The sequence below is a fragment of the Mastigoproctus giganteus genome, chromosome 5, assembly GCF_048544385.1.
Source record: "Mastigoproctus giganteus isolate SK-2022 chromosome 5, ASM4854438v1, whole genome shotgun sequence".
Lineage (NCBI taxonomy): Eukaryota > Metazoa > Arthropoda > Arachnida > Uropygi > Thelyphonidae > Mastigoproctus > Mastigoproctus giganteus.
In genome coordinates this window covers 43,314,164-43,326,901 of record NC_143579.1, presented here as the reverse complement: position 1 = coordinate 43,326,901, position 12,738 = coordinate 43,314,164, and the positions used below count along the sequence as shown (strand labels likewise).

General features: G+C 34.9%; 1 protein-coding gene across 2 annotated transcripts in view; it reads right to left on the bottom strand.

Moving 5' to 3' along the window:
• LOC150085335 (neprilysin-1-like) overlaps nt 1–12,738 on the bottom strand; it is a 103,108-nt gene that overhangs the window by 50,234 nt on the left and 40,136 nt on the right. For both annotated transcript variants that reach the window (XM_090373160.1, XM_090373161.1), the window contains one exon: nt 5,684–5,785. In XM_090373160.1, the coding sequence (XP_090229286.1) occupies nt 5,684–5,785 (102 nt within the window). The remainder of the gene's footprint in view (nt 1–5,683; nt 5,786–12,738) is intronic.

The following is a 12,738-nucleotide window of genomic DNA, read 5'->3' as shown; positions in this document are numbered from 1 at the left end:
CACATGGGTCATTAATTAACCTGACTGCTCTCTTTTGAAGAATGGAATCTAGAAGCATTGAAGGAATTGGTAGTGGATTTCGAGAAGTTGAAGCTGCTTTTGCAGGGTTGGTTGGTTGCTGGAACAGACTTCCATCTTTTGTTGTTCAAAATCTTTCTGACATCCTTTTTACGGAAGAGGCATTGAACAGAGTGTACTGGGAATGATTGAAGGTGGTTTAACAAGATCATCAATACATGAGTTAGAAGAAAAGTACGAAGAAAAGCTGAACTAGCAGTTCAGCTTTATCTTTGGCTGAAATGGCAGTAGAACCATTGATTGACAGAGGTGGAAATAGAGATAGGAAAAAGTTGCAGCCAATAGCTTTGGCAAGAGACAGAATGCTTGACTACCATTAGGACAAGAAGAAAGTTTTCTACTCTTAGCCTGTTCAAAATATATAGGAATTTTGCTAGCAGGGACAGGGAGGTGATTATCACATGTACAAGGCAATGGTCAGGCCACACTTAGAGTACTGTGTACAGGTCTGGAGGCCTCATTTTAGGAAGGATGTAGAGTTGTTAGAATGAGTACAAAGAAGGGCAACAAGATTGGTGAGGGGAACAAAGGGGTGCTCTTACCAAGAAAGGCTTAAGTTCTGCAAATTGTAGTTCCTGGAGAGTAGGCACCTGCGAGGTGATCTGATTGAGGTGTATAAGATCTTGACTGGGTTGAGCAAGCTGAATGCTGATGGAATTCTTCCTCTTGCTCAGATTAGGAACCTGAGGGGACATAGACTCAAATTGAGAAAAGAATGTTGGAATAGATGTGCAGAAATCTGCCTTTAGCCAAGGGGGTGGTTGATTGGTGGAACAGACTTCCATCTTTTGTTGTGGAAGTAGTTGATAGCCTAAATAAATTTAAGGCTGACCTGGATAGGTCAGCCTTAAATTTATTTGGAATGAATGGAGGGGTGAAATGGGAGGGGTTTTTTTTTTTTTTTTGGCTGATGCTGCATTAAGCTTGCTTTCTTGCATCGTATGCCTCTGCTAATGCTAAAATCTAGTTTGAACTTATTAATAACTGCTTTACAACTATTGCAAGCTTTGGTGTAGGCAGAAAATGAAGCTGGAATTTGGATAGAAACCAGTTGCAATATGCAACATTCTTATCTTGAACAACATTAGTACACTTATTGGAAAAACCAAGAATTAGATAAAGGATGAGATTTTAAGGTGGAGTGAGGAATAAAGGATTTAATACCTACAAGAATAATTTCACTGACACAATCTGAGCAAATGTTGACATAAAGACTTGGAACAGTAATCCAACCAAGGAAAAGAAGAAAAGAAATTTCGCAGATCATCCCATTTGGCATTCTTGTAATGCCAAACAACATGAGGTTGAGAATGGCCATGAGAGAAAGGCTCTATTAGAGAACTGACCATCACCAACTTGTGATCTGAAGTACCAAGAGGACCAATCACCTCGATTGTGTACTTAGAAGTGTTGTTTGTGAGAAAACATTCAAGTGTGTTAGCTGTGCGGTTAGGATTTTCTGGTATTCTGGTAGGTAAATGAACAACCTGTACAGTCATTAGTAACTGCAAAAGTCTCAGCATCTTGACCAGCTGGTCCGTGTGACTAGAAAAATGGAAGCCAGCTGGAGTTATGAACATTAAAATCTTCCAGGAAAATTACCTCACTGTTAAGAAAGTTGGACTGGAGAAAGTCACGTTGTCAAGTTATTAATGGACTTGAGAGAACGATAGAGGCAACAGATGAATTTGAAAGAAAGAAGATCGAAAAGAGGAGATTCCAAATTAGTAAGTCTCTGACAGAGAATATCAAAGCACACATATGCATGAGTACCACCTTTCAAGTGAAAGGAATCATACATTGAATAATTTGGACAACTGAGATGGGCAGTGGTTGAATCAACTGATAATTGGGATTCTGTCAGAAAGAGTACATGGGGTTTGGCAGACTGTAAGTAGAAATGGACATCATTGAGATTGGAACTGAGATCAAGTATATTTGTGAAACAAATGAGGAAGTGTTTAGGAGATTTAGATCTTTCACAGTTAAGTTTGTTCTATTAGTTTAACAATTCATGATGTATTCAGTAGTAAGAAAAGGTGGGGGGAACATTCTGTATGAAGTAATGAAATTCTTGGATATGGCGTACACATAGCAAGAATGTAACCAGCTACTTGACATAACATAGCATCAACAACGCCCCGCATACACACTACTTGGATTCCCTCCAGTCACTATCTGGCAGAGTAGAGGCAGAGAGATTATACACTAGCTGATCCAGAAGCCTTCTAGAGAGTTACCAATAGGTTTGGTCTAGTGGACTATCCAGCGGCTGACCTGGAAACACCATTTTAGAGCTGTATCCTCAAAATGTAAGGAAGACTGGATCTTGCCAGGCTGTCCATCATAACCTCAAAAGACATCAATCATACTGCTTGATGAAAGACACAGAGGGTGTTGCCGGAGCTTTGCTCTAGAGACTAAACACTTCACCTCCAATAAGCAAAGTGGTGGTACTGCATCGGTTGATGAGAGTCAACTGGTGCAGTACCACTAGGGGCTGCATTCTTCTGTGTGGTGTGGGCACCACACCTCAACCCTTATTTACGTTGATTCTCACCTGGGTTGTCACCTACAGTATACTAGGAGCTGTATTCCAGGACTTATACACATGGGGATTTATACCCAGGGTTACTAACAGTCCCACCATCTTGACAGTGCAAGCAGAGGATTCACTTAATAGGCCAACCAAACTTTGCCAAAATTATGTCCGTTTGACTGTGTGTGTCATCTGAATATCTGTTCCATCAGTGTTTTAGACTCACAGGTAGCAAGCCCAGCTTGACATACCTGAGAGAATGTCTGTGATAGCCTCAAGGACATCTTGACAGTATTATTTACTGTCTTCCACCACTGCTGTACAATGTTTCTAACAGTTGACTTGGATTGAGCCATTTTTTCTACCACCTGCCAGAGGGACACACCCATAATGTAGAAATCTAGAAATAATATAAAACTCAATGGGAAGGGGGGATCTTTTCCTTATCTTATGCTGCTTGTAAACTATCTTCTAAGTTGTTGTTGTTGTTTTGTTTTTAGGAGCATTAGCAACTAAGGCCATATTGCTCCAGGAATATGCAGTGGTCATTCCACTGACCTTTCCGCATCATCCGTATTTGGTGGTGACGGGCTCGAACCCCGGTCTAATCAAGAAGCGTGTGCTACGCACTGCTGCTCCTTCCCACCTGGCTACAGAGGCGCTCATCTTCTAAGTCTGCTGTCCTCTTACATAGCTCTTGAAACCAGTGATGCCACCTGGCTACATGTGACCTCTGGAATTAGCCAGATTTCAAACTTGATATATCCTAATATACATTGGAGAATATTGCAAATATATAAATAAATAAGAAACTTTCAACTTTATTTAACTATAGGCCATCAATTCCTTCATTGATAACTGCATCTTTAGACAGTAAAATTTAGCTTGGACAAAATATGTAGTAACTATTTTCTGACCAATAGACTGGATCTGGTGATAACTCAAGCACTTCAATCACACTGTCTCTTAGTAATAACTCCCTACATATGAGACTACTTCAAAATACTGAATCAAAAGTCCAATCTTTAACAGTACTGAAAATCTCAGTATGACTCATCATTCAATTTTGTGTGGGACTCCATCCGAGTTGGCAACAGATTGGGGGCGGGGGCTAGAAGGTTCATTGAGTGGTTTCTTGAACATTTTTAAGATGTCTTACCAAAACGATATACTGTACTTCAGATAAAAGATAAAAGTATTTTATTTTTATCTGAAGGTATCAGATAAAAATAAAATACTGAACTCTTTATGAAAATGAAGGATGCTGAGTATATTAACAGCAAAAAAAAGTAGTAGTAAAAGCCTGCAGTTTGCACTTTTGCTGCAGTTTGAGGATTGGGAATCAGAATGAAAACAATATGATACACTTTGCCAAGGAACATTTCTGCTGATAAATTTTAGTAATAAATAAAAAAAAAATAATAGAAAAGCTGAACTCTATATCAATGCAAGGATCCATATCCAGAATTTACAAAAGGAGGTGGTACTCAACAGTTTTTTATGCACTGCTGTTTCTGATCTCACTGTGTCACTGTTTTTTTCCTCATTTCTCACTTTCCTTCACCTAACTTATCTTAATGAAGCTGTTACATTTGGTTAATTTAAAATGAGATAAGTTAATACACTTTTTATTAATATTTGTAAAAGAATAAGAGAAGTTTACCTCAATAGGATACATAGAACACTTCCGTATGATACTCTCCAGAAATTAAAACTAAAACAATTAAAAAACTTACATTACAGTAAAAGATAATTAAAAATCATCATCATCATGACTTGGTCCGGCTTAGGTCTTTTAAGACCTGTTCTGTTGCAGCTCTTGGAGGTGGTCTTGATCTCGCCATCGTTGTCTTGGTCGACCAACATCTCTTTTGCCTGTAGATTTGTAGTTAAAGGCTACTTTTGGGATCCGGTCTGGGTTCATTCTTTCTATGTGGCTGATCCATTTTTCCTGATACCGTTTTTTGTCATTTACTATGTTATCTACTTTTAATTTCTTGCGGATATCTAAATTTCTTTGGTGGTCTAGTCTTGTAAAGCCTAATAATGGTCTTAAACATCTCATTTGTGCTGCTTCTAGTTTGTGTGCATATTTCTTATTTATGACCCAATCTCACAGCTGTAGAAGAGGGCTGTTTTGAAGTGATGTTGTGCAGTCGTAATTTTGTTTCAGTTGTCATTTGTTTTCCGAAGTGGCGTTTAATCGTTCCATTCATTTTATTATATTTTTGTAGTTTAGTGTGGATGCCTTTCCCTTCATTTGATATTAAATTTCCCAAATAGGTGAAGTCAGATATTTGTTCTATTATTTTATCATCAATAACAATTTTGACTCTTTGTATGTTTTTTCCACATAATCCCATTGATTTTGTTTTTGAGGTAGAGATTTTCATCTCGTACTTTTTACCTATTTTAAATAGGCAATTAAACCAATTTAAATTTAAAATCAATTAATTGATTTTTAATTGACCTTAATTAAAAATAAATTTTTAATTTAACGCAAAAATTAAGTAAAAAATCAATTTAACAAAAAAATTGCAAAACGATTTTCTTTCCTGAAGCTGACAATGCTTTTCGACCATATGTCATGATCACATGAATGAAAATTCATTTTTAATTGATTTTTAGTTATTTTTTACTGTAATGTAAGTTCTTTGATTTTTTAATTGTTTTCGTTTTAATTTCTGGAGAGTATCATGCAGAAGTGTTCTACGTATCATATTGAGGTAAACTTCTCTTATTCTTTTACAAATATTGATATCAACATAGAACGTATTGAGCATTAGAGCTTTGGTTCATACTAACTTTTTATTAATGTATTATTTCTAATTTACAGTTAAAATAAGATAATGTGCTCACTTTGCAGCATAATTTTGCAAGAAACTAACAAATTCTGTTAATTGCAGTTTGCCACACACGCATCACACCATCAAATTCTAAATGCAGAACACACTCTTAGAAACAGAATAAGATATTAAATATCTGAAAAGTAACAGTTAGTTAGTGTATAATTACAAAGGACCAGATAGTGCATAATAGTATAGATAGTTAAACCAGTTCAAATACCTGTGGTATTGTTTTCTCCAATTCTGACAAGGTGCTTCGATAAGACACAAGGTCACTCGGATGAGAGTCATTGCCTTCAAAGTATACACATTTCTGAGAAACCTGGGAATTACACAGTTTATTAAAAATTTGCTACTATTTACTGCTAGAACCAAAAAAATAAAAAAGATGCTTCAATTTAAATTGCATATATTTTTTACTATACAAGGTGGTCAAAGTAACTTAAATGTAAAATATATATAAATTTTTGATGTAAACATATTACATACACATATATATATATACAAGAAAATATAACATATACATGTATATGTTATATGTAAACATATTAGATAGTATGAATCAGAGCTGTAATACTCAATATGTTCTACGTTGATAATAATATTAGTAAATTAAGGTATTAGTATATTGAGGTAAACTCCTCTTATTAATTTACTAATGTAAACATATTACATATACATACAAGAATATGAATAGCCAAGTTTCATTGTGTAACCACAGTTTATATGACTACAAATACTGCTCAAAATATTATTCCTCTGAATCAATAATGACTCTGATTTGAGCAATGAAATTTACGAACATCAGAGAAATGTAATCTCAAGAAACATTCATTATATAGCTTTATCAGATTATAATAATATTGCTAAGCAAACTAATTTAAAAATAGTAATAATTTTAGCTGTCTGTTATACCGCCTTCTCTTAGAGAGAACTTGTGAAAAAAGGTGTTCATTCAAGAAATAGCTTTAATACTCTGTCACTTATTAATGTGCCTTAAACTGATATAAATAAAAAATATATTTGTTAAATAAACGATATGATAAGAAATATCAACTGATTTCATATATATGCTTATTTAAAATATATATATAAATATATAAAGATGATGACATAAAGATTACTTATATTAAAATGACTAATGTAGGGAATTACAGTGGGGCCCCAACATCTGATGGTAATTCGTTCCACAAAACCCATTGTATGTTGAAAATATTGTAAGTTGAAACCAATAATACATTGATTCCCTGTGATTCACTCCCAAACAATGCATAAAATAGGCATTTCTTATATTCACTCCCCAACAATGCATAAAATAGGCATTTCTCATTTTTACATTAAAAATGAGTGCTTTATAAAGATTATTTAATAAATAGTTGTAAAACATCTTAAAATAAAAAAACAAACAATAAATTAGCATTTACCTTAGACCTGAAGCGCACAGCTGATGAAATCAATGGTGGCATAGTGGTGGTGTGACAATCAAGCGTCAAGTGTCTTTTCAGTCTTTTGTCGCTAATGGCAAAGAAACTATCCAAAGTGGACTATTTTTGACAACTTTTTTGTAGTTTCTTGAAGTAAGAAATTACTTTGTCTTCCATTTTGCCCATCATGAGCTCAGTGTTTTCAATGTTGGGGTGTTTTTTTACCACTTCTTTTAAATGCTCCCAACAAGAAATGACAGTCTTCAACTCTTCAGGTGACACTTTTTGGGTGTCTTTTTCTTCCTCTTCAGTGTCACTCTCCATAATTTTCTCCAACTCTTGTAGCTCCTCTATTGTTAGCTCAAGCTCGTGACATCAATAAGGTCCTCCACATCCTCTTTGCCAACCTCCAGACCCATTGATTTACAAGAGTGATAATATTATTTGTCAAGGCACCATCATCTTCAAATCTGTCAACATTACTGATAATTAAAGGCCAGATGTTTTTCCAGGCTGAATTTAAGCACCTTGTGGAAATATCATTCCAAGAACTTACAATCAGCCTCTCACAGTCCAGCATGTTGAACTTAGATCTCCAAAAATCTTTGAAGGTGACAGCATTTTCATCAGAGGTTGCTGCAAAGCAACTTGCAAACATTTTCATGGTGTAGATTTTCTTAAAGTTTGCAATCACTTGCTGGTCCATTGGTTGAAAAAGAGGAGTGGTGTTGGGTGGCAAATATTTGACTTGAACAAAGTAAAATTGTGCCCTAAGAGATTGAACAAGTTTGGGATCATGGCCTGGTGCATTATCCAGCAGGAGCAGTGCCTTCACGGGAAGTTATTTTTCTCAAGCTAACTCTTCACTGAAGGACAGAAAACTTCAAGCTCCCATTCACTGAAGACATATCCTGTAACCCAGGCCTTGTTACTATGCCAAAAGGCTTCTGCTTAAAATTTCAAGAGGCATTAGCACCCAACAAGAGAGTAAGCCTATGTTTCATAGGCTTATGCCCAGGTAAACTAGCCTCATCCTTAGTGATGTACATTCTCCTGGGCATTCGCTTCCAGAAGAGGTCAGTTTTAAAAACTCTCCTGATCAACAAACTGAATTTCAATTTTATAGAAATTTTAACAAATTCAATTTTAAAGGTCTCAGCTGCTTTTTTTTTTTTTTTTTTTTTAATCAGCACTGGATGCCTCTCCATGCCTTTCAACACTTTTGATATTCACCCTTCTTTTGAAGTGCTCGAACCAGCCTGTGCAGGTTTTAAAGTCTTCAAAGTGCACAGCACTGCCACTGGTTGATGGAGCTTTAAGTTTCAGATCATCATAGATCTGAAACAATCATACGAGTGATGTTCCTTGCGCCATGCGTTGAACAATAACGTTGTTGAATGATAACAAAGACTAATTGGTTGAGAATAATTGTACGAGTGATGTTCTGTACACCACGTGTCTGAAAATTTCCATCCATGTATCGTTCCAACTATACTGGAAAGTCATCGGTACCTGCAAATACCATCGGTCCTTAAAATAAGAGATCATATGGAAGGTATATTATTGGTTCCTGAGAATATCGGATGTCGATGTCATCATAAGTCGAGGCCCCACTGTATATAATAAAATCAGTTTATTACACAGCCAGATAATAACAGATACAAATGAGAATCTTATTGTTCACAAGAAAGCTAGGTTGGCCTAAGCTACTAATATGGAATTTAACTAGTCTGATTTGGGTAGGATATGAAGCTTTAAGGCCATAAGGCATCAGTATACTCTTTCTATAAATTGCATATATTCTAGGTTGGTTTTCAGGCAATGGAGAGAAACCTGTTTTTCTGGAAGGAAACAAACTCAACAATTCCATCTGAGACAGGCTAATTATGTTACTAAGTTAAAAAAAAAAAAAAAAACACCTTTAAAGAGAAGTTCTCTTATCTGCAATGAAAATCAAGCCCCACACTTTTTCCAATTGGGCAGTGCAATGAAATACAGTCAGTCCTCGTATAACACGTGTTTACATTACACGAATTCGATCATACACAATTTATAAATAGGGGAACAATATCTTATATAACACGACCGAATTCGCTTATGCACGATTCGCCTTTGTGTTTACAAGAAATGGCAGTTGAACGCAAAACGATAGGAATGAAGAGAAGATTCTGAAAATGTATTTGTTTTTTATATCAGTGAAAGAGAAACACATTTCACCATAATAACATAAAAACCAACACAATTCGCTATAGGTATAATCGCAAATACAATTAGATCGAGTTTACTACCAGTTTATAACAGATTCCATTAGCAGAAAGGCAACTGGAAATTGTTTTTATTGTTTTATGGTAGTAACCCCTAGAAATGTGCTTTAGTAAAATGTGAGGTGTTAATAGTGTATCTCCGCCTTTATGGTGTTTATTCAGTTGCTACATGCGCGCAGCTTTGTTTATGCGTATCAAGCGTGCCTCCTTTTTGTAATTGTGCTTTATTCCCTAAAAATGAGTAAAATACTTAAAAGGTGTGAAAAGGAAGCGTCCTGGTGAAGACACTGCAGATTCAGAGAGAAAAAGAAAAGCAATTATCGATAAACAGAGGCGGACTGGGTCAAAAATTCTTACCCGGGAAAATTTGTAGTGGCCTCATACTATGGCTTATGGCCAAAATCACACCGGCCTCCAGCCCACCGGGGTTTCCCCGGTAAGGCTTATGGCCAGTCCGCCTCTGTCGATAGAGAAAAATATGAAATTGTGAAACGCTTTGAGCAAAATGAAAGACCATGTGATATTGCACGTGCTACAGACCTAAATGAGGCAACGCTGGGAATTACAAAGAATGCAGAGAAAATAAAAAAAACTTTCATAGCAGGAACAACTCAAAGTGTAATTAAAATCCATTAGATTAAGACACAAAGAATTGGAAGAGATGGAACGGCTGTCATCTGTTTGGATAGAAAATCAAATAAAAAACAAGTTTGCTTACGATAGAAGCAAAAGCATTAGCAATATTTTATTACGTAATATTTGTAATAAAATACATAAGTATTTTATGTATCATAATAAAATACTTTTGTATTAAAATACATAAGTATTTTATTACGATTATTTATTGTGTTTGGTAATGTTTTGGTTACAAATGTGTGTTCAATCTTGGGTGGTCGGCACCTAACCCTATTTTTCCCATAGGGCCTGTTGTTTATATTGCACGATTTTGCATTGCACAAGGGTTTCTAGGAACTCAACTATCGTGCTATACGAGGACTGACTGTACATGGTATCATTACAGAAAACTAGCATACCTGAAAGGTTATATTTTCTGCAACAGGGTGTTCAATATTAACAAGTAGAGTTAAGGACTAGTTCTAATTGTTTCTAGATCATATACAAGGTGTAGTCAGTGGTGAGCTATAGTGGGCTCGAGAGTCCCCATTGTTATTTTTTTTTGAAAATTTGAGAGCCCATTGTTGAAACAATCATTTATTTTACAAATGAAATCCTGAATGCAATTATTGAGTATCCAGAGCCGAAACTACAGTGGGGCGAATGGGGGCCCATCCCCAGCATTTTAATGGCGAAATCAATCAATTATGTATTCTAAAATTGCTTCATTTTTGATTTAATTACAGTCGGACCTCTGTTTAACCAACTTCTTTATAGGGAATTTTTTTTGAATTCCTCTTGGTAATTACATTTAAAATGGTTTAAATTGAATGAAGAAAATTTCCGTGTAATGAACAGATTAGGAGAGACAACTTTGTATGCATTGTTCTTACCTCTGGCCTTTAGACGCAAGTTAAGTAATTAGAAAGTGCAATGCAGTCACATACCAAGAAGTCGCACTAGTCAATATGCTTTCCATAGCCAGTCAGAGGATTAAGAAGATTCTGACACGGATAATAGCCCCCGGTCAACCTACCTGTGTTGTGGTTCCCCTTTACTCCGTAAAATGGGCATATGTTTTTCGGAGAAGTGAGTGATCCACGCCTTCCAGTAAATTTCTCCATCTATGTTTACATGGTCACAGTAGCTGAATATCCGAGTGATTCTGACATTTTGCATAGTATTCAAAGGACTAGTGAAAGTAGCAACGTAGCAGGGGGGGGGGATTGAGGCAACTAAGATATTATATAAACTTTATGAAGTTGAAATGTTGACAGATTTTGAAACTTCATCAAGGCTTTCACTGTGTAGAAAATGTTCTAAACTTTAATGGCATACAGGCAATAATAATAAAAAAAAAAAAAAAACTATGCATATCACCAATCTCCAAAAAAACAGTGCAAATTAAAGATAATTGCTAAAGAACTTGATGTGGAAACTATAAAGATCGGTCATGTGTTCAGGTCACGATGTAGCTTGTGGATGGATTGCGAGTTGGAGGAATTATCCCGCTTTGTGCAAACATTTTGAATCAGAAGTTAAATAAGATTCTGGATTATTAAATCTACTTTTAATCTGGAATTTCGTAACCATTTAGCATTAATGATTGACATCCTGCAGGAGGTCTCTTACCTTTCAGAAGCTTTACAGATTCACTATGGTAAAAGCAGATAAATTAATTATTCGAACTATCGATGCTATTGCTAATTTGAAAAATTCTGAAGGAAATTATGAAGCTAAAATTGAGAGCATGTTGCAGTGGAAAGAATTTGAAGTAAGAACACATTAAAAAATTACCTCGTGACAAGTTATTAAATGCATTGTTTTATCTTTAAAGGAAAAGTTATTAATGAACAGAGAGTGACTTTAAATTAAATAAAGAAAATAATGATACTATTGAAAGAAATTTTAAACATATGCAACCGGAAATCGTGGAATATGAAAGAACTTTCATCTTAGTGGCAAGATGGTAAAAACCAAATAAGAAATTTGTTTGTTTTCTGATAAAATATGAAATAAAAATGAATGATTTTAGAGATTTTGTCAAAGACAGTTTATCTTTAAAATCGAGTGAAATTCCCTTTTCAGTTAAGAAAGCCAGAAATATCTTTGAAACCACTGCAATTAGCACTGCTGAAGCTGAGCAAGCTTCAGCATAATGAATACTATTGAGTGAATGAATGAATAATGTTGACAATTAAACACGTTGCAGATTATGATGATCATACATCTAAATGGAAAACCATTGCTTCAGTTTGATCCAGATCGTTATGTCAAATCATTCCTCTTTAATCATTGCTCAACTATTGAGCAAAGTAGAAGATTGACAACAAATATTAATAAAGAAGTAAATTGCATACGGCAATTTAGAATAAATTTTTCTTGAATATTTGTGTAATAATTTTTTTTCATGTAATCTGCAATTTTGTGTACTTTTTCTAGAAAGTTTGTTTTTATATTGTAGAATGTTTTGTGATATCGGAAATATTTCATGTTATTTTTTATTCGCAATATTAAAATATTTTATCATGGAAAAAAAATGTATCCATTATATTTCCCTAAGTGTTAAAAAAAAGATGAATAAAAAAGTTGCGCATGTGCCGAGCACACGCAACTTTTTCACAAAACAATTTTTTTGAAATATCCTTCGCGTTTATTTTAGGTATTTCGATTTGTATATATTGATTACAAAATAAAAGAGCTTTTTTATTCTAAATATTTTATTGATCATTCACAAATTTACATAATTTCTGGAAGACAAGATACAATGGATTTATGATAACTGAAGTAAGAGATGTATACTTGTGATTGTAACGTATATAAATATCTCTGGAAAACAGCATTGATTGAAGTACCAATCTTTGTAGTTGAAGCGACATACACAGCTGTTAAAGGCACCTAACAATGGAATGTAAAGAAAATGCGAGACGAAAAAAATAAATTGTTGACAAATATTTGTATTGTCACAGTCA